The sequence below is a fragment of the Balaenoptera acutorostrata genome, chromosome 11 (genome assembly GCF_949987535.1).
Source record: "Balaenoptera acutorostrata chromosome 11, mBalAcu1.1, whole genome shotgun sequence".
In the NCBI taxonomy this organism is placed as follows: domain Eukaryota; kingdom Metazoa; phylum Chordata; class Mammalia; order Artiodactyla; family Balaenopteridae; genus Balaenoptera; species Balaenoptera acutorostrata.
In genome coordinates this window covers 66,171,013-66,196,921 of record NC_080074.1, presented here as the reverse complement: position 1 = coordinate 66,196,921, position 25,909 = coordinate 66,171,013, and the positions used below count along the sequence as shown (strand labels likewise).

Below are 25,909 nucleotides of genomic sequence, written 5' to 3'. Positions count from 1 at the left end.
TCAGGCACCTCCTATAGACTTCAACTATCAGCTCAGACCCTAGGCTCTTCTTTGGATGTTGATTTTCTTTCATCTCCCAAGTGAATCCACTGTGCCCAATGCTGTCCTCCAGGTCTTCTGTGGTACCAGGGAAGACCTGGGAGATGAGTTTAGCTAGAACTAAGACACAGCCTTAATATTCGTGTATTTATTCTCAGAACATACAAACTCATCTTCTCAGAGAATAGAAAACAGAAAGTTCACTCTGACTTCAAGAAGGACTCAGCCAGCTCCCCGTCCCCACACCTGCTAAAAAATTCCCCGGGTGAGGGATGCCTAGAGTGCACAGTACCCCTTGGCACAGGGGCCGTGCACAACTCTAAACAAGGCTCTCCGCTTGTTTTATAATCCAAAAGGGCAAACAGCTGTCAAAATGACAGTAAGAGTCCAAGATCCATACTCCTCAGTGCCAGATCCCCTGGGTCATCTAGGGCAATGATGGTGCTGCAGCTTACGCAGTCACGTCTGTGCCGAAGAAGTCCCAGCCCGGCAGCCAGGTTTTGTTCAGTCTAGGAGGCAGTGCCAATTGGCTGCCCCCATACCTGGCAAGAGCTGATGGCCCAATGCAATCCCAAAGCCCGCCGGAGGGGCAGGGCTGGGCCAAAACCTAGGGTAATTTGTTCTCCTTGCCTCCTAGCTTCCTCTCCTCTTACAGCCCCACACTCAGGCCTTCAGACCTGAGGGTCTGGGCCAGGGAGTCTGATTGTTTCCTAAGCCCCCATAAGAGTGAGGACCTGGGAAGAGATGTGAGGGTCCTGAAGAACAGGCTCCAGGGCATGGCCTTGAACCGTGGGGAGAGCGCTATGTCAGGCAAAGATGGTCTCTTCCCGGCGCTTCTTGGTGAGGATGGTGCCTGGCTTGTGCTGGGCATCGGGGTGGTTGGCTAGCTCTGGGGGGCAGGAGGACACCGGGCTCTCCAGGATGGCTTGCTTCAGCTCATAGAACACGGCAGAGTCCTCTTTGGTGAGGAAGGTGATGGCCACACCACTCTTGCCTGCTCGTCCCGTGCGGCCAATGCGGTGGATATAATCTGGGGAGGGGGAGGAATGTCACTCAGGGCGCCAGGCCAGATGCCCTGGTGAGCAGCGTCTGAAGCCTCCACTTCTAAAGGCTTCATCCTCCCCACCACACTTCTGAGGGCAGTAAACACAGCTCGTGCTGCTTGCATCTGCAGTGCCCACGGTGCTCTCCCTGCTAGCACTGCTGATGGTGGTCATCCTACCACATTAAGACTGAGTGGCCCAGCTCCGTTCTTCTCCATACCCAGAAGACAGAGCGCAATCCCAGGAGCTGGGACAACACACCCAAGAGAGATACAGAGCAGGAGCTCTTCTCACTGGGACAAGCAACCCTAGGCTCTGAGCTGTGAGAGTTGGCAGCAATAGCCTCCTCAGTGAAGCTACTCGAGGAGAAACGGGCAAGGAATCCCCCTTTACCTGGATTGAAGCTGCTTTCCCCTGCACTTACCTTCAATGTTTTTGGCCATGTCATAGTTGACAACCATAGACACATCTTGGATGTCGATACCACGACCCGCCACATCTGTAGCCACCAAAATATCCTTGGCCCCAGCCTTGAGGTTGGATAGTGCGAACTCTCGCTGCTCCTGGCCTTTTCCACCATGCAGCGTACAAGCGTTGTACTGTTGGAAGAATGGCGAGGTGAAGAAAGAGCAATGGGATCGTGGAAAGACGGAAGTTAGGAGGGAGTGGACCGGGAGGAGGGAGGGTTGCAGAGAGCAGCAGGGGAGATGGAAAGGGGAAGGAGGCAGAAAAGAGAACAAGGGCAACTGAAGTAAGGAGAGAACAGATGAGCTGAAGAAAGGGATAGGACAGATGGGGGGTGGGGGGGGGGGAGACACACAGACAGGGCAAGGTCAAAGGTAAAGCAATCAGGGGTGAGATGTGGAGCCAGACAGATGAGAAGTAGTGAAAGAGAGAATGAGGGTAAGAGATGACGGTGCAAAGCAGGGACCAAGAAATTTAAGGAAGTTTCAGCCTGAGTGGAGAGGACACACCCTTCCCCTCCAACACCAGTATCAGGAGTACAGGACGCTGATCACTAACATCTCCCTCCTGACTACACCATCCTCCCTCCCAAACATATATAAAGACGAAACACTTCGACCCACTCTACTCCATATCCTCAGATCCTGCCAGGAAGTGTCTCATAACCTCTCCCTGGCCCCAGCACACTTGGAGGAAGACCCAAGGCAGCTGTGGCTGGCACTGCTGGAATGGACAGGGCGTCATAGCAATTGACCAAGTCCTCTTTATCCCCATCAACCACCCCTTTCCCGCTGACCCTGGCTTGTTAAATACTGGAGAGGTTCAAGAATAGGTAAGCACTGAAAGCAGAAGCCTAGGCGGCCCGTCTCGTTTCAGAAAGCAGCACCAAAGAGACCAGGCATTGCTCTCCCCTCCCAGACACACCCCCATCTTCTCCAAGGATTTGGCCAAAACATCACAGCCCTTCTTCTGGTTGACAAAAATGATGATGGGTGGATCAAAGCCTTGCTCCAAGATTGCCAGCAGCTTTTTCCTGGAGAGAAGAGGAAGAGAAAAATGAGATGCATACTACCCTCCACTCCAAGTGAAATGCCCAACGCTGATCTACAAACACCAATTCCAGGATCTCCAATGCCCAGCTCTCCAACATGGCAGAACAGTCGCCCTCCAGCCACCACTCGCACTAAAAAAAGCCTCTTCTCCATTCTGTTTCCCCTGGCTCAGCTGCCCCCATACCTCTTTTCAGACTCTGACATGAGGAAGACCTTCTGTTCCACACGTTCGTGGGGCTTGCCAGCAGAGCCAATGTACACCACAGCAGGTCGCCGAAGGTAGCTCCGGGCCAGACGCTCCACCGCTGGGGGCATGGTGGCCGTGAACATGACTGTCTATGAAAACAAGAGGTTCAGCCCTGGGCCCAGGCAGACACATCACACATCCCACCATCAGCACAGGCAGCGCAGCCCAAGCTGCAGAATAGAAAATGAGCCATGGTGTGAGTTTTGACAGAAGTAGTGCCTGACAGACAGAAAACTGTCCTTTGCCTTCCCACTTCTTTCCTCAGTGCCTGTTCAGCAGAGTACTTTACATCTTATGATAATAGGAAGGGCTGAGAGCATTTGCCAGCACCTGTGGCGGGCAGTAGCATGACTCTTCGGAACCATATTTCCAGGGCTAAGAGGCTACACTGCTAGGACTGTGAGAGGACTGTACATGGTGAGCCACGCCTCACCATTCTGGAAACATGCACTTGCCTAGGGCAAGAAGGGCCCTGGAGCAGGTTTGGCAAATTGCCCAACTTTTCCCAGCCTAGGGAAGCAGCCTTACTTGGCGGTACTTATGTTTTCCTGACTCGAAGTTGGCCAACATCTTCTCAGGGTCCTCGGCCTCATCTGTGTCCGGCTTCTGGTTGCTGACAGGCATGTGCTCCAGGATCTTCTGGACGTCTGGCTCAAAGCCCATATCAATCATCCTGTCTGCCTCATCCAGAACCACATAGGTACAGCGGCTCAGCACCAGGTAGCGGTTCTCCAGCACATCAATCAGACGTCCTGGAGTAGCAATCACTATCTGGGGGGTACAGTGGAATCATGTGTGGCCCCAGCAGGTACCCCTTTCTTCTCTCTTCTGTGAACTATCCACCCACTTGGGCAACAGATCCCCAATGCTAAGGAACTATGACCCCAACCTCCAGTTATGTTTGGTAGTGAAAGTTCCTGAGAAGTGGCATGAAATCACTTGTTGCTACCTTGGATTTTTTTCAGGAATAAATGGGGTCTCTGAGTAAGGTCCAGGGATTAGACAGAAGAGGCAACATCGACAGAACTTTCTTACACAGAAGAGAGACTAAGCGATACCATGGAGGGGGTTGGATAAAGGGATTATACTAATAAGCCTGCAGAAGACTCAATTCCTACAGCAGACTTCTTGTAAAAAGCTCTCCTCCCCAACCCTAAGAAGAAGGCAACACAAAATCAACGACATGGCCTTCCAGAGCGATTAAGAGCACAGCCTTCACATATGAGTCTCAGCTCTGCCCATCACCAGCTGTGACTTTGGGCAAGTTATTAACCTGATCCTCAGCTTCACCTGTAAAATGGAAATACCATTATCTATTCTCTTTAAGGTGGTTGTGAGAATTAATGATATACAGAGTACAATCCCTGGCGCATGAATCCTCCATAAATAACAGCACATATACACAAACCAGCCCCTTTCTTCATTTACTGTACATCTACGGCAGAAACTAGAAACAGAGTCCCCAGACAGAGAGCCCTCCCAAATGGCGGGCTGGCTGCTGGCTCGGTGAACAAACCTCACAACCCATGCGCAGCCTGAAGCCCTGGTCTTCTCTGGAGATGCCGCCGATGACAGCCACAGTGCGGATGCCTAGCGGCTTCCCAAACTTGATGGTCTCTTCCTCAATCTGCTGAGCCAGCTCACGAGTGGGGGCCAGGATGATGGCATAAGGGCCCTGGTCTGACTCTTCGATCCTGTGGTAAATGGGGCATCCCACAGTTTCATGAGCTTGGGTTCTCATCCAACCACAAACAGGAGCAAGACAAAGTCACTCTTAAGGGCAACTAAAGGGAATGAGGAGGGTGGTGGGAAAAGAATGTAACAATCGCTCTTAAAAATCAGACTCCGGGATAGCCAAGCTCTCCAGGGAGTGGTCCTTGCCAGCAATAAAATCATACACTTCTTTGATATCATGATCCAATTATTCCCTAATATCTGACCCAGACTAAAGGCTTCTGATTATAGACTTAAAAAGAAACCCAAACGCTCATTTGCCATTTTCACATCTCCTGCTCAGTCAAACCCACTCCAACTGGTGTCAGCTGATGTCACCTGTCAATTTTGGGGAGAGTGGTAATCCAGACCAGCAACGGGATGAGGAAGGCTGCTGTCTTGCCGCTGCCAGTCTCAGCCACTCCAATGATGTCACGATTCTGTAGCCCAATGGGAATTGCCTGACGCTGGATAGGTGTCGGCTCCTGTAGTGACCCAGAGACAGTAACGTGTACAGGCAAAATTATACTACCTGGGCTGCTGCTGACAGAGTGGGCACATATGCCAGCACAATGGGAGGACACCAAGCACAGTGAACAGGAATGGGACCCGAGAAGAAACACAATCAACAAACAATACTTCCACCAGAAACTGAGAGACGTCACCTTGGTGCCCACTGGCAGAGAAGCCACCGAACAGTCTAGGAACAAAGTTCTCTGTTCTCAAATTAAACCTGTACCCCTAGAATCTGGGAACACGTTAGGCCTCCTGGGCCCATCTGCTCCTTCATACCTTGTAGCCACACTTATCGATGACCTCCAAGATGTGTGGAGGCAGAGAAGAGTCTTTCCAGGACCGGATGGGATTGGGGATCTTGCCACCTTTGGTGGTGATGCTGTAGTCCTCACGGAAGATCCGCCAGTCCCTGTCTGTCATCTCATCCAACTTCTTCTGGGACCAATGCCGATCATCCCAGCGTTGCTTGGCTTCCTTCTTACGAAGTTTGCGGAGTCTTGCCCTGGAGCAGGACATGGGGAATGAAGGGGGTTCGTATCCTCCATCTCCTTCCTGTAGACTCGGCTCTGCCCAACCACCCGTAGCCCTGACCACTCACTCCTCCTGCTCCTTTTCTTCCAGCGTCCGCCTCTTCTCCATTAGGTCTCCATAGAAACGTGATTGCTCTCGCTTCTGCTGCTTTAGGTCAATGCCTGCAATGAAGCCTCGCCCCAACAACTGCACCTGGTGCCGTTCTTTGTACCTGGGATTGAGACAGAGGAAGAGGAAAAGAGAAGGAGCTGCTAAGCACAAGGATGGAGGTGCAGACTACCAACATGTACCAGTTCCCCTTCCAGCCAGGGTCTTTCATCGCCCAGAGGGCTGGCTAACTACCATTTTACCCATCTCCTCATCCCAGCCTATCTTACTTCTATCTCCGTAGTCACTGGTTCTCTCTAGCAACTGCCTAGTTTAAAAGACCTAGCACTGAGGCCTGAAGACACTCACAGGGGGTTGTAGTCAATGGAAGTGTCCTCAGATGCATCCCACTCAAAGACAAACTTGCGGTCATTGAGATGCCTTGTCCGGCGCCGCTTCTTGATGCCACCCAGGTAACGCTCCTGCCCGGGTACAGAACACAAAGCCCATCAAACGGGAGGCCCAAATCTCATATACAGAGATCAGAATGGCCAAACAACCAAACCTCCTTAGTGTGTGAGGCGCGTGGGGCCATGAAGACAGAGCTGAGGCCTGCACCTTAATGGCATGCAGTTCCTTGCTCTTATCCTTCTCCTCCCGGATCTTCTGCCGCCCTTCCTCATCCTCATTTCCGTTGGTCTCCCGCTCCATCCTCTCCCTGCGTTCCCGACGTTCCCGTTCCTGAGGGTCTTCTGCAGACCAAAGAAAGCAAAGCTGCAGAAGAACTCAGTGGAAGAAAAAAGAGGGCATGGAGGAGACCCAGACAACAGACACCAAATGAGTAAAAAAAGGGGGGGGAGATTTATGATACAAGGGAAATGGAGACCTAACAGAAAGATACTTTTCTCAGAAACTTGCCCCATCCTTCCTTCTTCCAAACTCAGAGCAAATAGGTTTCTAGCTCTCCTGAGTTACACCACAATCCCATCCCACCCTTCCCTACCCCGTCTAGGGGCTACAGGGTAAGAAAACGAACCCAACATTTTCCTGCCCAAGTCTTGGAACTGTTTCCTTTTCTTCCTCTCTTCTTCAAGCAACCTCTGCCGCTCCTCCACCTCCTGCTGCCGTCGCTTTAGGGCTTCAGCCTCTCGTTCTGCTTTGGAGAGGAACTTGGGCTACAAAACAGATTACAACTGTAAACAAAGGATCTGGGAACAGGGTATAATCACATCACTGATGGCAAGATGGCAGGGGGCCCAAAAATATTTGCTCAGGCATTACACATGTTAAGGAAAACATAAATAGGCCCAGGACCCTGTTACGGGCTAAACTGTGTCTCCCTCAAAATTCACATGTTGAAGCCCTACCCTCCAGTACCTCAGAGTGTGACTGTATTTGGAGACAGAGCCTTTAAAGAGGTGATTAAGGTAACCTGAGGCTCCAAGGTTGGGCCCTAAACCAATCTGACTGTGTCCTTGTAAAAAGAGAAAATTTGGACACACAGAGATACCAGGAGCATACACACACAGAGGGAAGAGCATGTGAATATGGAAAAGACATCCATCTACAAGCCAAGGAGAGAAGCCTCAGAAGAAACAACCCCATCTGATCTCAGACTTCTAGCCTCCAGAACTGTGAGAAAATACATTTCTGTTGTTTAAGCCACTCAGTCCGTGTGTTCTGTCATGGCAGCCCTAGCCAACTAATACAGACCTTCAAGCTCTTACCTTAGCCTCAGCTTCTTCCTCAGCCTTTTTCTTGGCCAGAAGTTCCTCCAGGGATAATGGCTGGGCCTGAAGATAAAACACAGGACTTCAGTCCATAGAGGCTCTCTCCCTGTGAAGAACAAAGTTGGGCTTGAACTGAAGAGGAAGATGAGGAAAAAAATCCTTCCTCTTTTTACCTTAGGCTTCTTATCACCATGTTCATCCTCTTCATCCTTCCTAGAGTCTCTGTCTTTCCGAGATTTAAAATCTTTTCCTCGGCCAGGAGACAAACTTTAAGGCAAAGGAACAGAAAAAGTCCATATCACTCTTAGCCTAGCCCCTGGATGAGGTTCAGACTGAGCTCGCCAAAAGAGGATGAAAGTTTTCCCACCACTCAGCAAGACTGGCCCACGGTCCTCCAACATGTCCTGAAGCTCCTTTTGCAGGCCTGGTCACTCTGCCTGCTCTGAAACCTAACGATGGCCCTGTCTTGGCCCCATTCTACCTGAATCTCCTTTTCTGAGACTATTCTCTTCTGGGAAGTGGATCTTCACTACTGATATCAAAAATATTTCCTCCAAATATTACTCAGCCATAAAGAAGGAAATATTACCATTTGCAGCAACATGGATGGACCTAGAGATTATCACACTGAGTGAAGTCAGACAGAGAAAGACAAATATATGGTATCACTTATATGTGGAATCTAAAAAATAATACAAATGAATTATTTACAAAACAGAAACAAACTCACAGACACAGAAAACAAACTTATGATTACCAAAGGGGAAGGGGGGCGGGGAAGGCTAAATTAGACTAAATTAGGAGTATGGGATTAACAGATACACACGACTATATATAAAATAAACAACAAGAATTTACTGTAGGGACTTCCCTGGTGGCACAGTGGTTGAGAATCTGCCTACCAATGCAGGGGACATGGGTTCGAGCTCTGATCTGGGAAGATCCCACATGCCGCGGAGCAACTAAGCCCGTGCACCACAACTACTGAGCCTGCGCTCTAGAGCCCACGAGCCACAACTACTGAGCCTGTGCTCTAGAACCCGCAAGCCACAACTACTGAACCTGCGTGCCACAATTACTGAAGCCCCTGCGCCTAGAGCCCGTGCTCTGCAACAAGAGAAGCCACGGCAATGAGAAGCCTGCGTACCACAACAAAGAGTAGCCCCTGCTCGCCGCAATTAGAGAAAGCCTGCGCCACAACGAAGACCCAACGCAGGGCTTCCCTGGTGGCGCAGTCGTTGAGAATCTGCCTGCCAATGCAGGGGACACAGGCTCGAGCCCTGGTCCGGGAAGATCCCACATGCCACGGAGCAGCTAGGCCCGTGAGCCACAACTACTGAGCCTGCACGTCTGGAGCTTGTGCTCCGCAACAAGAGAGGCTGCGACAGTGAGAGGCCTGCGCACCGCGATGAAGAGTGGCCCCCGCTCGCCGCAACTAGAGAAAGCCCTCGCACAGAAACGAAGACCCAACACAGCCAAAAAATAAATAAATTAATTAATAATTTTAAAAAAAGGTATCTCATTGTGGTTTAAAAAAAAAAAAAAAAAAAAAGACCCAACGCAGCCAAAACTAAATAAATAAAACTTTTTTAAAAATAGAAAACGTACAATTAAAAAAATTCTTAAAGAAAAGATTTACTGTATAGCACAGGGAACTATATTCAATATCTTGTAATAACCTATAATGGAAAAGAACCAGAAAATATACATACGTGTGTGTGTGTGTGTGTGTGTGTATACGAAACTGAATCACTTTGTTATATACTTGAAACTAATACAATATTGTAAATCAACTATATTTTGATTAAAAAAATATTTCCTCCAAACAGCATATGCATGTCAGAAGAAAAAAAAATCCTGCATTACTTTAGAATACACAATAAATTTAGCCGACATGGCCACCCACATACACCCTTCCCAGATACTGCTATATATGTCCTTTCCTCATCTCTCCTTCCTACCAGCCCCAGCAATCTTTTCCCCACACCCGCTATAAGCTTAATATGCAAGAGATCTCAAATAACCTCACTGCATTTGTTACAAGAATTCTATTCTTTGCCCTGAATTCTAACCTACAGATTCAGGGCCTAATAAAAACTTTGTATAGAAAGTCTCCAGGGCTTCCCTGGTGGTGCAGTGGTTAAAAATCCGCCTGCCAATGCAGGGCACACGGGTTCGAGCCCTGGTCCGGGAAGATCCCACATGCTGCAGAGCAACTAAGCTCATGCGCCACAACTACTGAGCCTGCACTCTAGAGCCCGCGAGCCACAGCTACTGAGCCCGTGTGCCACAAATACTGAAGCCCGCACGCCTAGAGCCCGTGCTCTGCAACAAGAGACGCCACCGCAATGAGAAGCCGGCGCACCACAACAAAGAGTAGCCCCCGCTCGCCGCAACTAGAGAAAGCCCGCGCACAGCAACGAAGACCCAACGCAGCCAAAATATAAATAAGAAACAAATAAAAAAAAAAGAAAGAAAGTTTCCAGAACAAAAAGATCAAGATACTGGTGCATTAAGCTATCCCAACAAATATATGTTGTACATTCTGGGTAGAAAACTGAATGGTCCGATGGAGCTGTTTTGTTGGCTGGTAACCTTTTCAAACTAATGTCTAAATTCTGAGAACACGCTGACCCTCAAGAAGTGGTGACTTCACTAACTGGTTATACTTTCCAAAGAAGGCGTGTGCCTTCTAAAAAAGACAGCTCTACAATAGCTGCCAATAGGATTCGCTATGGAAAATTTACTTTCCCCCGAAGCTGAGCCAGCTGAGATGCAGACAGGAAGCGAGCAGAGCGGTGCCCTAAAGCCCACTCCCACTCCCCCAGGTACCTGGATCGCTTGCGGTCCCGCCTGTGCCCATCCTTATCCCGATCTCGGTCCTTCTTATTCCGATCCCGCTCCTTATCTCGCTCTCGTTCTTTGTGCCGGCGTTCTCTGAAGACAGCACATTTAAGAAATTACATGGTACTTCCTGAGTATACTGCTTCACTGCAGCCCTAAGAAGGTTCCCATGCTCTTTTCTCCCCAAAGTAATATTTTACAAATTGGAAAATGTGTTTCCCAAGAAGTTATGAGGGAGTTCTAAGAAGGTCTTAGAGCTCAGAGCTGTACTGCTAAGTATCAGTGGCAATGATAGGCCATGGATTATGTGAACAGATGAACTATCTTCCTCGATCATCTGGACCTTCATCTTACAAGTTCCCTCTTAACCTTTAAGAACTACTGGGTCACTAGGTGTAGAGAAATGTATGAAAGACTAATGCCCTAATATGGCGGCATCAGAGGAACCAAGAATAAAGGAGTTTGACATGTACTGAAATGTACACTCCCTTTCCATGTAACAAACAGAAAATTACTTTACCTTTCTGTAGACTTGGAACGGGAACGGGAACGAGAACGGCTGCCTCCTCGACGCCTTTCCCTTGAACGATGCCGTTTCCTATCTTTAGATGGGGAAGACTTCCGGTCTCGGTCTCTATCCCGTTCTCTGTCAGGAGTCCGAGATCGCTTCCTTTCCTCCTTGGAAGGTGATGCCTCACGGTCCTTCTTATCAGCCAGCTCTCCTGCCATCTGTCATGGGTAAGAGGAGTATTTATTATGTACTAGGTACTGCTCTAAACTTTTTACAAATAATTTACTTAATCTCAAAACAACCCTCTGAGGTAGATATATTGGTATGCATGCTTTATGGATGAAGAAACTGAAGCTCAGATATATAAAGTAACTTGCCTAAGGACACACGGGTGTTAAGTGTCAGAGTTTTAGGCAGTCTGGCTCCAGAGGCCCATTCTTATTCATTAATGCTATGTTATTTCTCTGGGATTCCTTTTTGTATATATTCATTTCCAAAAGTATACAATGAATATAGCTTATTTTTATACTTAGACTGCAAGAGTATTAAAAGAAATGTTAGTTAATGAATAGTATACTAGCTATCTCTAGAAACATCTTGTTTTGCTTATCTTAGGAGTCTACTGTGTCTGCCAGCCCACCAGGATCAGTCAACGTATATACATCTAAGGGAGATAAGTTCTCTTGAGCTCATAAAGAAAGCTCAAAAGAGAAAAAAGGAGTTTAACTTAGAGATTTGGGATTATGATCAGCACCTCAAGGAAACCTAAATTCAAAGAGAGAAACTCACTTTTACTCAGATTAAAAGAAATGTATTTCTAGTTATGCAATGGCAAAAACTTGTGAAGGGTACATAGGACTCCACACACTTTGGTTTTACAACTTCCTGAGAATCTACAATTATTTTAGAATTTAAAATAAGGGAGGGAGGAATGGAGAGAGGGAAGGAGGAAAAGAGGGAGGAAGAAGTGTACCAGAAACTAGAGATCACAGATGTTCTGACTCATGTTCCCTACTCAGATTTTCACAGCCTTGATTATGATCCAGTCCCATGAAAAGTTTGAGCAGGAATTTGTTCTGTTCCCATACTGCCTAGGGGACATTGAACACCATGCCACACTGTCAACTGTCCTTCAGACTATAAAATCTACTTCAGCCAGGTGCTAAATTCAGACAGCAAGTCTGAATCTGCCTCTATTCCACCATCACCACCAACATCCCTAAGCCTCAGGACATATTTTTCAGAACTTACTTTAACCCCAAATGGTTCCAATGAAATAACAGTTCCCTAAGCTTTAGCTTATGATCCCCCTTTCCCATGTAATTCCTGCCATATATTTTTAAGAAGAGAGAGTATGTAAAGAAGAGGAAAAAATGAACAAGTAGCACTTTCAAAAGGTGGAGACAACCCATTTTACCTCAAAATTGCCAGTACGTCATGCATATCACATGGAAATTATACTTATGTCTCGTCCACTTATAGCCCTAAGAAAACAATCCAGGGACTTCCCTGGTGGCACAGCGGTTAAGAATCTGCCTGCCAATGCAGGGGATACGGGTTCAATCCCTGGTCTGGGAAGATCCCACATGCCGCAGAGCAACTAAGCCCATGCGCCACAACTACTGAGCCTGCGCTCTAGAGACCGCAAGCCACAGCTACTGAAGCCCACGAGCCTAGAGCCCGTGCTCTAGCCCATGCTTCACCGCAACGAGAAGCCCGCGCACAGCCACGAAGACCCAATGCAGCCAAAAATAAAAATAAATAAATAAAATAAAATAGCCCTCTTCTATTAAAGAAAAAAAGAAAACAATCCAGAGGAAAGGCCATCTTCTCTATAAAGCATCCTGGACATCAGCATTCTTTCGACAAATATTCACTGTGTACCTGGTAGGTGCCAGAAACTATTCTAAGTACTAGAGATACAGCAGTAAACAAAACAAAGTCTCTGATCTCATGATGCTTCAACTCCAGTGAAGCAGACAACAGTTAGGCAGAAAGAGAAGAGAATTTCAAACAGAAATGAGTGCTAATGAAGAGAGTAAAACAGGGTGACGTGATGGGGAGCAGTATGAACAAGAGATAGAAGGCTCTGGAAAGAATTTTTTAGATGACATGTAAGCTGAGACTTGAATGATGGGAATAGAGTCTGCAAAAATCAGGGAAAAGAATTTATTGGGCAGAAGGGACAGTAAGGCACTGGGGCAAGAACTAGCTTAGCATGTTTGCCAATTAAAAATAGACTCGTGTGGGACTTTCCTGGTGGTCCAGTGGTAAAGAATCCGCCCTGCAATGCAGGGGACGAGGGTTCGATCCCTGATCGGGGAACTAAGATCCCACATGCTGCGGGGCAACTAAGCCCGTACGCCACAACTACTGAGCCCGCACGCCTCAACTAGAGAGCATGTGTGCCGCAAACTACAGAGCCCACGCGCTCTGGAGCCTGTGCACCACAACTAGAGAGAAGCCCACGCACCGCAACGAAGATCCTGCATGCCACAACGAAGACCCTCCGCAGCCAAAAATAAAAATAAAAAATAAGTAAAAAAAATAAAATAGACTCGTGTGAGGAATTCCTTGGCGGTCCAGTGGTTAGGATTCAATGCTTTCACTGCTGGGGTGGGGTTTGATCCCTGGTCAGGGAACTAAGATCCCGCAGGCTGCACAGCACGGCCAAAACAAATAGACTCATGTGGCTCAGTGGCAGTGACCAAGGGGGAAGAGTAATTCGAGATGAGTTCAGGGAGGTAGGCAGGGGTTAGATCATGGAAATGTGTTTCAGGCCAGGGTAAAGGAACTTGGATTTTAATCTAACTGCAGTGGGAACCTTAGAAAGGTGTTAAACAGGAAGTGATGTGGTCTTATTTTACATTTTCAAAGAATTACTTTGGTGACTTCAAGAAAATATACGGTAGGGAGGCAACAGTGGACACAGAACCACTGAGAATGCTATTATAGTAGTCTACACAAGAGATGACAGTGGCTTGTTCTAGGAAAGTGGCAATGGAGATGAAAAGAAGTAGAGGGCTTCAGGGTACATTTTGAAGGCAGAGCTGATAGGACTTACTGGTAAAGGGAGGAAACAAAGAGGAGAGACAAATATAACTCCTAAATTTACGGTCTGACCAACTGGTTAAATGGTTCACGGTGCCATTAGTGACCAGAGGAGACTGGGGAAGGAAAAGACTTAGAAGAAATCAAAAGTTTCATTTGACTATATTGAGTGTAAGATGTCAATAAGAAAACCAAGTGGAGATTCCAGAAAGGCAGTTGAAAATATAATTCTGCAACTCTAGAGAGAGTCTGGAGACAGTAACTTGAGTTATCAATATATAGATTGCTTTTAAAGACATGGGACGCTAAATGATATTACCTAAGTAGGCATTCTAGTTAAAGAAGAAATTAGAAGAGGACCCAGGATTGACCTCTGGAACACTGTAACATTTAGAAGTCAGGCACAGGAGGAGCCAGCAGAAAAAACTGGAAAGAAACAACAGCCAGTGAGAAAGAAGAAAAAATAGTAAAGTACGGCATCACAGAAGTCAAAAATGTGTTTCAAGGAGGGAGGGGTTACCTGTGTCAAGTGGAGAAAGACTAGAAGATAAAGAAGTGACCCTTGCATTTGGAAAAACAGAGATGGCTTGGTGACCTTTGACAAGAGCTGTTTCAGTGGAATGGAGGGAGTAGAAGGCTGAGTGGAGTGAGCTTAGAAGAGAATGGGAAGTGCAAATAAGAAGAAAGCAAACGTAGGAAACTTTTATTATAGGTTCCACTTATCACAAACCTCCGCATCTTTGAGTTCCTCAGTTCTGGTAGGGCAGGGGCAGAGTCTTTTTTTCATTCAATGAACTATGTACTTATCAAGCATCCACTATATGCAAGGCACCGTGCTAGGCGCTGTGTGAGTTACAAAAGGAAATCAGGAAGATCCTGTCCACAGGAAGCTTACAAAACAATAGAGGGTTATGAGACACATAGCAAGATGCAGGCTCAGATGAATTATTGCAGGAGTTCAAAGAAGTTTACTTTCACTTGTAAAAGGGAATTTGTAAAGACTGTAGAGGAAGTAGCTCTTGAGCACTGAAATATAGGTAGAATTTGAAGATGTGTAACTGAAGGTGCCAGAAAGAAGTCATTCCCGGAAAAAGAAATAATACAGGAGGCGCAGAGGCGGGAAAGCATGACTGGTTCTGGGAGAAAAGCCAGAGTTTCAGTTTGTCTGGAGCAAGGGCTACTCGAAACATGAAGGAATAAAGTCGGACTGAGGGTATCACAGGTGCTGTGCGAGTGGGAAAAGGTCTGACCTGGAACATCGTCCAGGGACCTGCCCTGTGCCCCCAGGAACCAACACTCCCGCTGGGGCCCGCGCCCTTTCGCTCCTGCCCGCCAGAGCTTTCCAAGCTCGTGCCCCTTCCCTGAGGCGTTCTTCCCGCCTTATCCCGGAGACAGGAGCCACCGCTGTGCCCTCACTCTCGCCTTCTCTCCAAGCTCCTGGAAAACGCTTCCATCGCCCGAGACTCACCACTCTTGAGTCCGAACCGCCCAACGCGGCCTCAACGTAGCCGAGCAGTCGCCATCTTTCCCGTTTCCTGGTCGCCGGGCTGCTCCCCAGGCCGCGCGGCAAGCTGGGAAGGCGAGTTCCTGGTGCTGGGCAGCGCAGGCCGACAGCGAGGGCCTGAGAACTACCAATCCCAGAATGCACGGTGAGAGCGTCGGCCCCTGGCCGCGGGGGCCGCTGGGCAATGTGGTTCGCCAGACATTTGAGTCTGCGGGAGAAAGAGTTTTTCGTGGGCCGGCCTTTCTCAAAAGGTTTTTCTCTCCGCGGGCGCAGTCCTCCTGGAATATGCTGGTTTTCCTAGAAACTGTAGTTAATGACATCATGGCCTGTGGCTTACAAAGGAGAAATTTAAGGCCTTCCTTAAATAGCAATAGCACGTCATTATAACTAGCAACTACAGTAACAACTATAAATACCGTTTATGGAAAGCGTTTTTACAAAAAATCTTTGAGATAGATTATTAGCCCCATTTTACGGGTGGACAAACTAAAAGTTAAGTTACAGGAGCAGCCTAGTATTTCCCAATGAGGGTGGGACGATTCATGGTGTGAGACTATCCCAGGTTTAGGAGGACATTTTAGCAACCCTGGCCCAGCGGTAACACCCTGGTTACTGTGACAGCTCAAAATGAGCCCACACAATGGATTCCAAAGGCCTCCTGGAAGGATGGTATCTGCTGGGCTGTGGCACCTGGTTTTCTCAACACTCCAGACAGGACTTGCCTTCTTCACTCTCTTGCTCTTTGGAATCTGGCCAGTTGTTTGGGTTATCTTAATACTTTTTTGTTCTTTCTTTCTCCTAGTTCCCTCTTTTCAGTCCTCCAATGAGATTTTACCCCCAAAATTGTACTTTCACTTTGTTTCTCTTTGGTCATATGGTTCATAATTCTACCCCCCCTTCCTCCCAAACAAAAACAAAAACTCCGGCAACTTCTAGGATGGTTTAGATAGATACCAGGAAGTAACTAATGCCTCTTTCCTTCCCTTTCTCCCATCACCAGCTTTTTGGTTTCAGTCCCACATAGCTTTAGTTCTGGTTTTTCTCTCTGAATGTGTTCAGTTCTACTGAAGCAGAGCCTGGGATCGGCCCAAATAATCCTAAAGCTCTGAGCCTCAGGCATAAAGGCCCAAAGTAACCCTGGGAGAGGCACATTTCTGCTCTTAGAGCTCTGCAGCCTTAGAGCTGCCCACTTGGACCTCACAGAGAGAATGGAAAAGTTGTCTGAGGTCTGTTGGGTGTAATTCACCCAGTGAACACTGGAGGGCTATCCACTCACAGAATGGAGCTAACAATCAGACCAAAGGTGTAGAGCTGCAGTTGCTATTTACTAAGTATTGATACCTCCTAGTACCCAACTCTGTGCTGGACACTTAACTTACATTACTTTTTTAAAAAAAAATAAATTTATTTATTTATTTATTTCTATTTTTGGCTGCGTTGGGTCTTCGTTGCTGCACGCGGGCTTCTCTCTAGTTGTGGCAAGTGGGGGCTACTCTTCGTTGCGGTGCGTGGGCTTCTTATTGTGGTGGCTTCTCTTGTTGTGGAGCCCGGGCTCTAGGCACGCGGGCTTCAGTAGTTGTGGCACGCGGGCTCAGTAGTTGTGGCTCACGGGCTCTAGGCGCGTGGGCTTCAGTAGTTGTGGTTCACAGGCTTAGTTGCTCCACGGCATGTGGGATCTTCCTGGACCAGGGCTCGAACCCGTGTCCCCTGCATTGGCAGGCGGATTCTCAACCACTGCCCCACCTGGGAAGCCCTAACTTTACTTGTTCTTCTAATAGTATAAGATGGGCATTATCTCCATTTTACTGATAAGGAGATTGTGGCCCAGAAAGATTCTAAGTCCACATAGTTAAAAGAATGGAGCCAGTATTCAACTCCAAGTTCATTTAATTTCAGAGTAGATGCTCTTTCCCCATTTCCAGGCTACCATTCTCAATCATCTTTAAAGATCAGTAAATTGAGACCCAGAAAGTTGATGAAGCTTGTCCAAGTTCAGAGTGGCAAAGTTCCCCTAGTATTGGTGCACACCTCTCTCACAGCACATGTAAGACATTGAGCTTAAAGGATACTTGCATGGTTTGTCCTACCCTGCTAGTTCTTTCACAAATATGCATCTTTGGAGATGGAGACAGAGGGACTACATTCTAGTAAGGACCATAGGGAGAGAGTCTCCTATTTAGGTACCACATGGCTAGCAGTAAGGGGCCCATGGAATTACAGTTAACATTGAGACTGGGTTTGAATCCTGACTCTACTACTTCACCAGAGTATGATCTTGTACAAGTTATGTGGAATTTCTGGCTTTTCTATTTCTTCTTTTATAAAAGAGGGATAATAATACCATTTGCCACACAGGATAGGATAGCAGAGCAGTAAAAAGTGCATGTTCTGTAGAGAACAAACTAGTGGTTACCAGTGGGGAGAGGGAAGGGCCAATATAGGGGTGGGGGAAAAAAGAGTTATTATGGGATTATATGAAATCATGTCTGTGAAACTTTTGAAAATTGTAAAGCACTATAGAACTTGAAGACTCATTCAATTTTTAAAAAGTGAAAAAATAATTAAATGGTTAAACTTAAAAAAAAAGTGCATGTTCTGGAGCCAGGTTGCCTGGATTTGTATCCAGGTTCTATCACTTTCTAGCTGTGTGACCTCAAGCACATTAATCTCTCTGAACCTGTTTCCCTGTCTGTAGAATGACGTCGGTAGTAACCCATAGCGTTATCACAGGAATAAGTAACATATAAAGAACTTATAAGCAGCCCTGACCCATAGTAAACATTTAACAAATGTTAGCTATTTGCATTTATGAGGTTAAATGTGATAATGTAGAGGGGATCGGGAGTTTGGGATTGGGAGTTTAGGACGAGAATATGAAAAAGAATATATATATATATGTATATGTATAACTAAATTACTTTGCTGTACAGTAGAAATTAACACAACATTGTAAATCAACTATACTTCAATAAAATTTTTTTAAAATACTAAATTGAAAAAAATGTGATAGTGTAGGTAAAGCACTCAGCACAATGCTGAGCATATAGTAAATGCTCAATACACAGTAACTATTTCCAGTACACTAGGAAACTTGGAAAAAAGAGCTATAAGCAGCTGAAGAGAAGGGATGTTAAGGCCCCTGAGCTGCCATCAACAGGCCATGGACTTGGAAGTTCCAGAAAGCAGAAGGCATCACCTTGCCTTGAACTCAGAGGAGACCAGAACCCTTGGAACCTCCCAGCCTTGGCTTCAGTCTGTCTACCTTCTGCAGGGGTTGGGATCTCAGCAGCTTGGATCTCCTTCTGATGAGTCCACTGAACCTTGTCTCTCTCCTCTAGACTCTCCAGGGCAATGGTTCTCAACCACGAGTGATTTTGCACTGAGGGACATTTAGCAATATCTGGAGACATTTTTGGTTGTGACAACTTAGGGGTGTTACTGACACCTAGCAGGTAGAGGCCAGGGATGCCGTTACACATCCTCCAGTGCACAAGACAGCCTCCACAACAAAGCATTATCTAGTCCAAAATGTCATTTGTTCTGAGGTTGAGAAACCCTGCTCTAGGGCTAAGGAGATCTTCATTGGCTTAGCAGGACTTGGGTGGGGAAGGGGATGAGGCAGGGGGTGGGACAGAGGGAGGAGATCCTTGTAGGAGGTGCCAGGGAACAGTGGAGGCAGCCACTCTGCAACCCACAGAAAGGACCTCAAGACAGCTTTTCCTCATTATCGAAGACCAAAGGAAATAGAGAAAGGAACTAAGAATACGGAGCCAACTTCTTTATATGTGCTATATTGTTCAGTAATAAATAGGTTTTCTTCTTTAAACACAGAACATATAACAGACTGAAACACTCCCCCCTCCCCCCGGTTCCAAAGACAAGAGTCTATAAAACAAATGCCAGCTATACTGCCCTAAAGGCAGAAAAAGTCTGGTGACCCCCACCCAGCCCTGCATCCTGCAGCACCACCACCCCCATGCTGCAAGAGAAGGGGGTCTGGGGCTTCTCCCTTGGACCCTGGGGACTTAGGTGAGAAGCATGTGAATGTATGATGTCACCTCTCCATGAGGCATGGGCTATGCAAAGATGAGGTTTCCTTCTCATTGGCTCTGACCAGCTCCTGCTCTTCTGATTCCAGTTACCAGTTACGAAGCACCTGGGCTCAGCTCCCAGAGGAGCTGCCTCTTGGCTTCCCCACTCTCCACTCCTCTGCGGCCTTCTCGGAGGGGAAGGGAAGGGCTCAGGGACCCCTCCCATCCCCTGGCCTGCATGGAAACGCTGTGTGGAAGAGGCATGATGCTGAAGGTGAGGCTCCTGTAGGCCCCCAACCAAAGTCATGAGGCCAGCATGCCCCCCCAAAGCCCCACACCTTTCCTGCCTCTGGAGCGGAGGGCACTGGGGCAGCCGGCCCCTCCACCACCTAGTGCCTGGCTTGGGGTGTGATGGTTCTTTCGCAGTGTCAGGTCCTCAAGCCGGGCCTGGCTCTTTCCTTGTCCCATTCCTGTCTCCTTCCAAGCCCTCACCGTGGCCATCTGAAAAACTCACGTCCAGTGTCCTAAATTGTCTCCTCCTCCCTCTCCCCATGCCTCTGCAACCCAAGGGAGGAAGTGGGAGGTTGTCTCCCCTCTCCAACCCCCATTTCACATAATGGAACAGCTTTTGGCCTTTTCCTTCTTGAAGGTGGAAGAGATGAGTTCGGAACGACTGGGGAGGTGGAGCAGTCGCTTGGAGAGGCTTCGGACAGGGCTCTTCGGGGGCACTGGACTGGGCTTGTTCAGACACACCATGGACGCCGTCCGGAAGATGCTGTGGATACTCTTTTCTGAGGTGAAAGCCGAGCCTTCCAGGTAGATTTCTGCACCCAGCTGCTTGGCTATTGCACAGCCCTGCGGGAGGAGTGAGGTCATCAATGCAGTGATCCAAAATGGCTCTGAAACACTGCCTTCTCAGGTTAGTGGTCCTCCCCAGGGCTGCTCCGATGGACCCAACTGCCAGTCTCCCACCATCACCCTCTGCTGATTATTTTCTGAAGGTGAAGCCTGACTGCACCTTAAGTTACCTGGCACACTTTTTAAACCATACTGATGCCAGAACAAGTAAATCAGAATTTCTGGGGTATGCCGAGGCGTTAGGATTTTTAAGAGCTCCACAGATGATTGTAATGTGAAACATTGGTTTAAAAGAAATGATCCTTACACTCCGATGTGCATAAGAAGTTATCCAGGGACTTAATTAAAAATGCAATTCCCATACTTTTTTCCCAGAGTGACTCTATAGGTAAGGAGTCAGGAATTCTAACAAGCACCTCTAGTGATTCTAATGCAGGTGGTCCTCAAAAAAAAAAACCAGCTGAGAAACACTGGCACACACAGGAATGGCTCACCTGCCAAACTAGAGCATGAATCTGGGTAAACTGGTACCCAGCACCTCTATCCAGGTAACTAGTTTCCTGATTATAGATGGCCCCACAGAATACCAATTCCCTCTTGCCATAGTGAGTGAGTGTGAGCAGGGGCCATATTTCAAGCCCTCTCCTGTAGCCTTCCCCAGCTCACCCCCCAACACACACGAGGGCCCACACACACACCACACACACACACCTGCTCGTAAGAGACGGGTGCCTGCTTCTGGTGGGACAGCTCCATCAGAGTGCTCAGGTCTGTTCGCAGGTCTGTCTTACAGCCAATAAGCAAGACACGGGTGCTGGGACAATAATCGAGGATTTCCGTCCTCCACTGAAGAGCCGTGCAAGAAGATGGGAAGGAGGAAGGAAGGACAGTCAGTGGCTGACGGACACCCGGAGAAACCCAGTTGGTAACATCACACACACCATCCAGTATATCACCAGCTCAGCCCTCCCTCTGAGTCACAGCACCACCACTGCACTAATTACATCATCTTCCTGCCCATGAGGGCTTTGGGGCCACAGGAATGCTGATCCAAGAGTCTGTCCCCAAATTCAACAGCCCAGTCACCAGAGAGAGCACAGAGGCAAATCTCCCACTCTCTGCCAAGCATATGGGGCATGGGTCTGCCCCCTCAACCCAAAGGGCTTCACAAGTCCAGAAAGCCAGGAAGAAGCCAACCAGTCTCTTTCCAAGGGAAGGAGATAATCCCAGAGTCTTCTGGGAAACTAGGCTAGTTCCACAAGCTTTCCTGGGACTCCTCAGTATGGGCAGACCTTGCTACTCGGACCAAGGCATTTCCTACCAGCAGTTCAGCTCAGGCCTGCCTGGCTTGCCCTGTCCGGAAGGCCTGGGATCAAGGTCTATAAAAGCTGCCACCAAAAGGCCCCTTCCCCGACCCTCAAACCATATCACCAGACGGTTCTCTACTCTCAATCCCTCACTTCCTGAGTCTCAACACTCCCCTCCCTTGCTGGACCTCTGACAGAGCAGTGCAGGATAGGGGCAAAGGCAGGATGCAGAGGGGACTGGAGATCTGGGTTCTAGTCCCAGAGCTGTAGCTAATGTGGCCTCAGGCAAATCTCTTCCTTCCCTGGCCTCAGTTTCTTCCTGTTACACAAGAGGGGATTAGATGACAAGGTCCCCAAGAGTCCTTTTTGTTCTCAGGCTGAGCTAGAGATGGCAGAGTTTATCCAGCCTTACCTTCTTGAGTGCACTGTCCACTGTCTCTGGACGGCTGATATCAAAGCATAGTAACACTGCATCTGAGTCGCTATAGCAGAGTGGACGGACATTGTCATAGTAGGGAGATCCTGGTAGAGAGGAGAGAGAGCTGATGGTGAGCCGTGGCATTCTCCCTCCCTACAGGTCTAAAGCCAAAGAGCCCTGGGAATACCATGCTTGGTCCCTTAGGTGAGATGGCCCCACCCATCTCCCAGGGGAATGTGCTCCAGCGCAAAGCTTGGGACCTGACCGCCTGCCAGAAGGCGGTACAAGAATATCATCTTCCTTAGCCCTAAAAAAGGGAAAGGGGGCAAAATAAAGGGGAGGTGGAGTATAATTTGGCCCTGTCTGGATCTCCTACGGTGGGCTTAACTGAAGGTCCACCAGTTTTCTGAGTCCCAGGGGAAGCTGCTCCAACCCCTACAGAGAGACCAGGCCTCGTTTAAGGTCTCTTTTCTAGAGTCTGCCTGCTGCCAACCTCTGCTCTAGGGTCTCCCCAGTGAAGAAACAAATCTGCCTGTTATATAACTGGCTGCCCTGCTTCTTTGCCGTGGGGTCAGAACTCTAGGAAGCTGGCAGGGGAGGGAGAGCATCAAGAATTCAGTGTCCCACTCCTCCTCCCACCCAAATCAGCTTACGCTGTAAAGGGCAAAAGGAAAGCTGTAGCCCCTATCCCAAGATCTCAGGGAGGCGTTCTCAGAGACAGCAGCACTAATAGCTGGGATTTAGAGGCTCGAATAAGGGTCCTTCACTGGGAGGGGAGTAGGCAGTGCAGACTCAGGTGGTCCAATACGGGAGAATGCTAGGGGTTGAGCCTGCCCCCCTCCACCCTGGGGAAGGAAGAGTAGCAGATTTGGAACCCAGACAATCCGTGCTCAGAATAGCAAGCAGCCCCTCTCCCTGAACCGCAATCGCCATGGAAACTGGGGGGATTCCAAGCTGAGGCGGAGGGGTTAGTTGTAAAAAAAAAAAAAAAAAAAGGAGTAAAGGGGAGTTGGGATAGCTGCCTGCTCCTTCAGCAATTGGCCCCCATCCCTCTCTGAGGTGGGGTCTTATCACAGCATCACTGAGCAAAGGGAGCACTGCAGCACTGGGGAAGGGGGAGGGGAGGAGTCCTCCATTCTGGCTCCAAGCGATCCCCCTCCCCTAAGACCAGCAGGCGAATAATGGGAACAGGTTCAACCCTGGCCCCAGTGCTGGGAAGCCCCATCCCACACACCCCTGCCTCTCCTTCTTCCTTGTGGGCACCTCATTTGAAAGAGGGAGTTTGAGGATGACTGATAGCCTGCATCCTTTCAGAACTTGGGGGGCGGGGGACGGGTGGGGGGGATGATGCGACACAGGGAATAGAGACCACCTTGCTGACTTTCCATTATCTGGACTGGGATTCAAGGGCTGCATTCTGACTGTGGGAGGAGGAGGAAGGGCTCTTTGGGGTGGTGGTAGTGAAAAGAGATGAGCTGCAGTAAGATTCTGGGACGATTGAGAGGTGGGCAGAGTACAGCAGACGAAAAACCATACATCATGCAGCCAAGCTGCATTCTAGTCCAATCCCGCCAGCACAGCACAGTCCGGGATAACCAGAATCCTGCCTCCCAGCCCCTGGAGCTGCAACGGAGGAAAGCATACCAGGTTGAGGAATTTCTGTTTTGTTTTGGGGAGTGGGGAGCAAAAGGAAGTCTCATTTTCTGTTTACCCATCCCCTACCTCCACTCTTTCGAGACCTCAAAATTGGATGATGGGAATAATAGCTCTTTGGAGGAGTAGGATGGCATATTTATATGTAACAGGAAACCCCTAGTGATTTACAGTTCCTCTTTAAACTCAGCCTGAATATGCATTTTTTGGAGAGAAGTGGATTTTATTTTCTTTCTCCTATTCCTGGCTTTTAGTCCTTAATTATGACTCTGAGCTCAGTCTATTAAAAAAGGACTGGGCTAAAGAGATAATGAAGGGGTCAGAATCAAAGCAAAGGATAGACTAGCACTGAAGGTTTAGGGATGAGAGGCTTGAAACATATTGCTTTCTACGATCCAGAAAGACAGAGCATCTTCTACCTCAGCCCAGTCAGAGCCAACACCCCCCCCCCAACTATGTACAACGTGACCATGCCCCATATTAAGCCCCCACCCTCCAAAACACTGACGATGCATCGCTTCATCCCTCAACCGCAGAGGTATGACAGTGGGGCTGAGCTGCGGCAGGCAGGCAGGCAGCAGTGGCCCGAGATGGAATGCAGGAGAGAAAACTGAGTCAGGAGCAATATTTCCCCCAAAGCAGGCTTGTCTCCTTGCCTCACCCACAACCTCCAGCAGCACTGCCTCCTGCCTCTTCTTTGGCTTTGCTCTGGGGCAGTAAAGGCTGTGCGTACGTGTGCTGGGCGGCAGGGAGTGGAAATGGAGAAGCCCTAACTGCCTCCTCCAGTAGTCTTCCGGGGTCCATCCACCTCACCATCTCAGCCCTCTGAAGGATGGAGCCAGACCCAGAGAAGTGAGTAGCTTCTGGGGTTTATCCACTCTGCACCCCTGGACCAGCCAACTGAGTTCGCCAAACCCTCCCCCCAACCCCAACCAAAGAATCTTCAGGTCCCCTTCTTTCAGTTTCCTGGCAAGCACCAAACTCCTTCTCACCCTCAAAGAGGGAAACAATTTCTAAAAGACAACAGCTGCAGCAGACCAGTAGGGGTGGGAAGGGGGGACTTGGGGCCAGCAGTCTTACCTGAGGTGTCCCAGAGACTGAGCTCCACTCTCTGTTCCTCTGTCTCCAAGCAGGCTGTGTAATTCTCAAACACAGTGGGCACATACGTCTGTGAAAAGAGAGGAACTATTCACACCCTGGGCGCCCCTACCCTTGTAACCATCCAGTTAGTGCTGGCTACACAAGAAGCCACTCATCCTAGTGAGACACTAAAGTGGCAGGAGATAAGGAGAGGAGGGGATACCTGGGGCAGGAGGGACCACATGGGACAGGAGGGAGGGGAGTGTAGAGGCACAGGCACTTTGCTCCATCGGAGTAAGAAATGTGAATGACTGCCAGGGACAAGCCCCCCATATCCTAGATGGTCAGGGAGACACACACACACAAGGATTCCTCTTGTCCCCAGATTTGTCTGTCTTCCAATTTCAGAGCCACAAGCCAATTCTAGTGCTTTATCTTTTCCCCACAAGCCCCTTGGACCAGCAGGGCAGCAGAAAGGAGCAGCAGAAGCCTGCCTGGGGACAAGCGCATAGAACCTTTGAGGATGGGTGAAGGGACGGATAGGTATTACGTCAAGAAGAAACCCCAGACTCTCAAATGCCCCCAGTTCCCTCTCCCAAGAGCAGACTCCAGGATGAAGGGAGGTAGGAGGGGATTTGATGGGGGGACCTATGGGTGAAGAGGTGAGGAGGAGCCTGCAGGGCGGCAGAAGTGGAACAGGTCTCAGGGGAAGCTAAGGCACGGCGGTCCTCCAGCCAGAAAGCGGCTGAGGATGGGGAGGGGTGGGGCGGGGTGAGACAGCTCCACTGGGCGGGTGGGAATCTACCCCCAGCAGGCATGCGGGCAAGGAGGAAAGCTGGCCAGCGGTCAGGCGAGCAACTCACCTCGGGATAGCAGTCTTTCGCCAACACCTGTAACATAGCTGTCTTCCCACACTGCACATCCCCCACCAGAACGAGCTTACATCTGGCCACGATTGGCTGGGGGGCCCGTCTCTCCTTCATAGCTGCAGCCTCCGCGGGACCTGGACTCGGATTCAGAGAGGAGAACGTTGCGCCAGGTGCGTCTCGGCACTCGACCCAGCCGAATTCCCTGTCTCTCTCCAACTGAAAAAGAGGCCGGCACAGCCTCCTTATATCACCCTGGCTGAGCCAATCACAAAAGGGGGCGGACTCTGTCACAGCCAATCCCTGAGGTGGGATCCCCTCCAGCAGCCAATGGCAGGAAGATCTGAGTCAGAGCCCTCTTTT

General features: G+C 48.8%; 2 protein-coding genes across 2 annotated transcripts; both read right to left on the bottom strand.

Moving 5' to 3' along the window:
• Positions 1-172: 172 nt before the first annotated feature.
• DDX23 (DEAD-box helicase 23) lies at positions 173-15,394 on the bottom strand. Its single transcript, XM_007179280.3, has 17 exons — positions 15,298-15,394; positions 10,788-10,996; positions 10,256-10,360; positions 7,597-7,690; positions 7,421-7,486; positions 6,730-6,868; positions 6,312-6,445; positions 6,063-6,175; positions 5,674-5,817; positions 5,352-5,577; positions 4,899-5,044; positions 4,363-4,540; positions 3,375-3,617; positions 2,784-2,935; positions 2,472-2,580; positions 1,507-1,681; positions 173-1,069 (listed from the first exon to the last, which is right to left on the bottom strand). The coding sequence occupies exons 2-17, from the start codon at positions 10,994-10,996 to the stop codon at positions 846-848; spliced, it is 2,457 nt and encodes an 818-aa protein (XP_007179342.1). The 5' UTR covers positions 15,298-15,394; the 3' UTR covers positions 173-845.
• Positions 15,395-19,116: 3,722 nt separating this feature from the next.
• Positions 19,117-25,751, bottom strand: RND1 (Rho family GTPase 1). Its single transcript, XM_007179281.2, has 5 exons — positions 25,544-25,751; positions 24,681-24,768; positions 21,942-22,051; positions 20,934-21,068; positions 19,117-20,219 (listed from the first exon to the last, which is right to left on the bottom strand). The coding sequence occupies exons 1-5, from the start codon at positions 25,661-25,663 to the stop codon at positions 19,974-19,976; spliced, it is 699 nt and encodes a 232-aa protein (XP_007179343.1). The 5' UTR covers positions 25,664-25,751; the 3' UTR covers positions 19,117-19,973.
• Between the last annotated feature and the right edge of the window lie 158 nt (positions 25,752-25,909).

Excerpts from the sequence above, each read along its gene's own strand:
- RND1 (XM_007179281.2), bottom strand. The coding sequence starts at position 25,663 with ATGAAGGAGAGACGGGCCCCCCAGCCAATCGTGGCCAGATGTAAGCTC. Across the intron at positions 24,769-25,543 it reads CGAAAGACTGCTATCCCGAG|ACGTATGTGCCCACTGTGTT; the intron begins GTGAGTTGCTCG and ends CTCTTTTCACAG. Across the intron at positions 21,069-21,941 it reads TGGACAGTGCACTCAAGAAG|TGGAGGACGGAAATCCTCGA; the intron begins GTAAGGCTGGAT and ends ACGGCTCTTCAG.
- DDX23 (XM_007179280.3), bottom strand. The coding sequence starts at position 10,996 with ATGGCAGGAGAGCTGGCTGATAAGAAGGACCGTGAGGCATCACCTTCC. Across the intron at positions 3,618-4,362 it reads GGCTGCGCATGGGTTGTGAG|ATAGTGATTGCTACTCCAGG; the intron begins GTTTGTTCACCG and ends TGTACCCCCCAG. Across the intron at positions 1,682-2,471 it reads AATCCTTGGAGAAGATGGGG|TACAACGCTTGTACGCTGCA; the intron begins GTGTGTCTGGGA and ends TTCTTCCAACAG.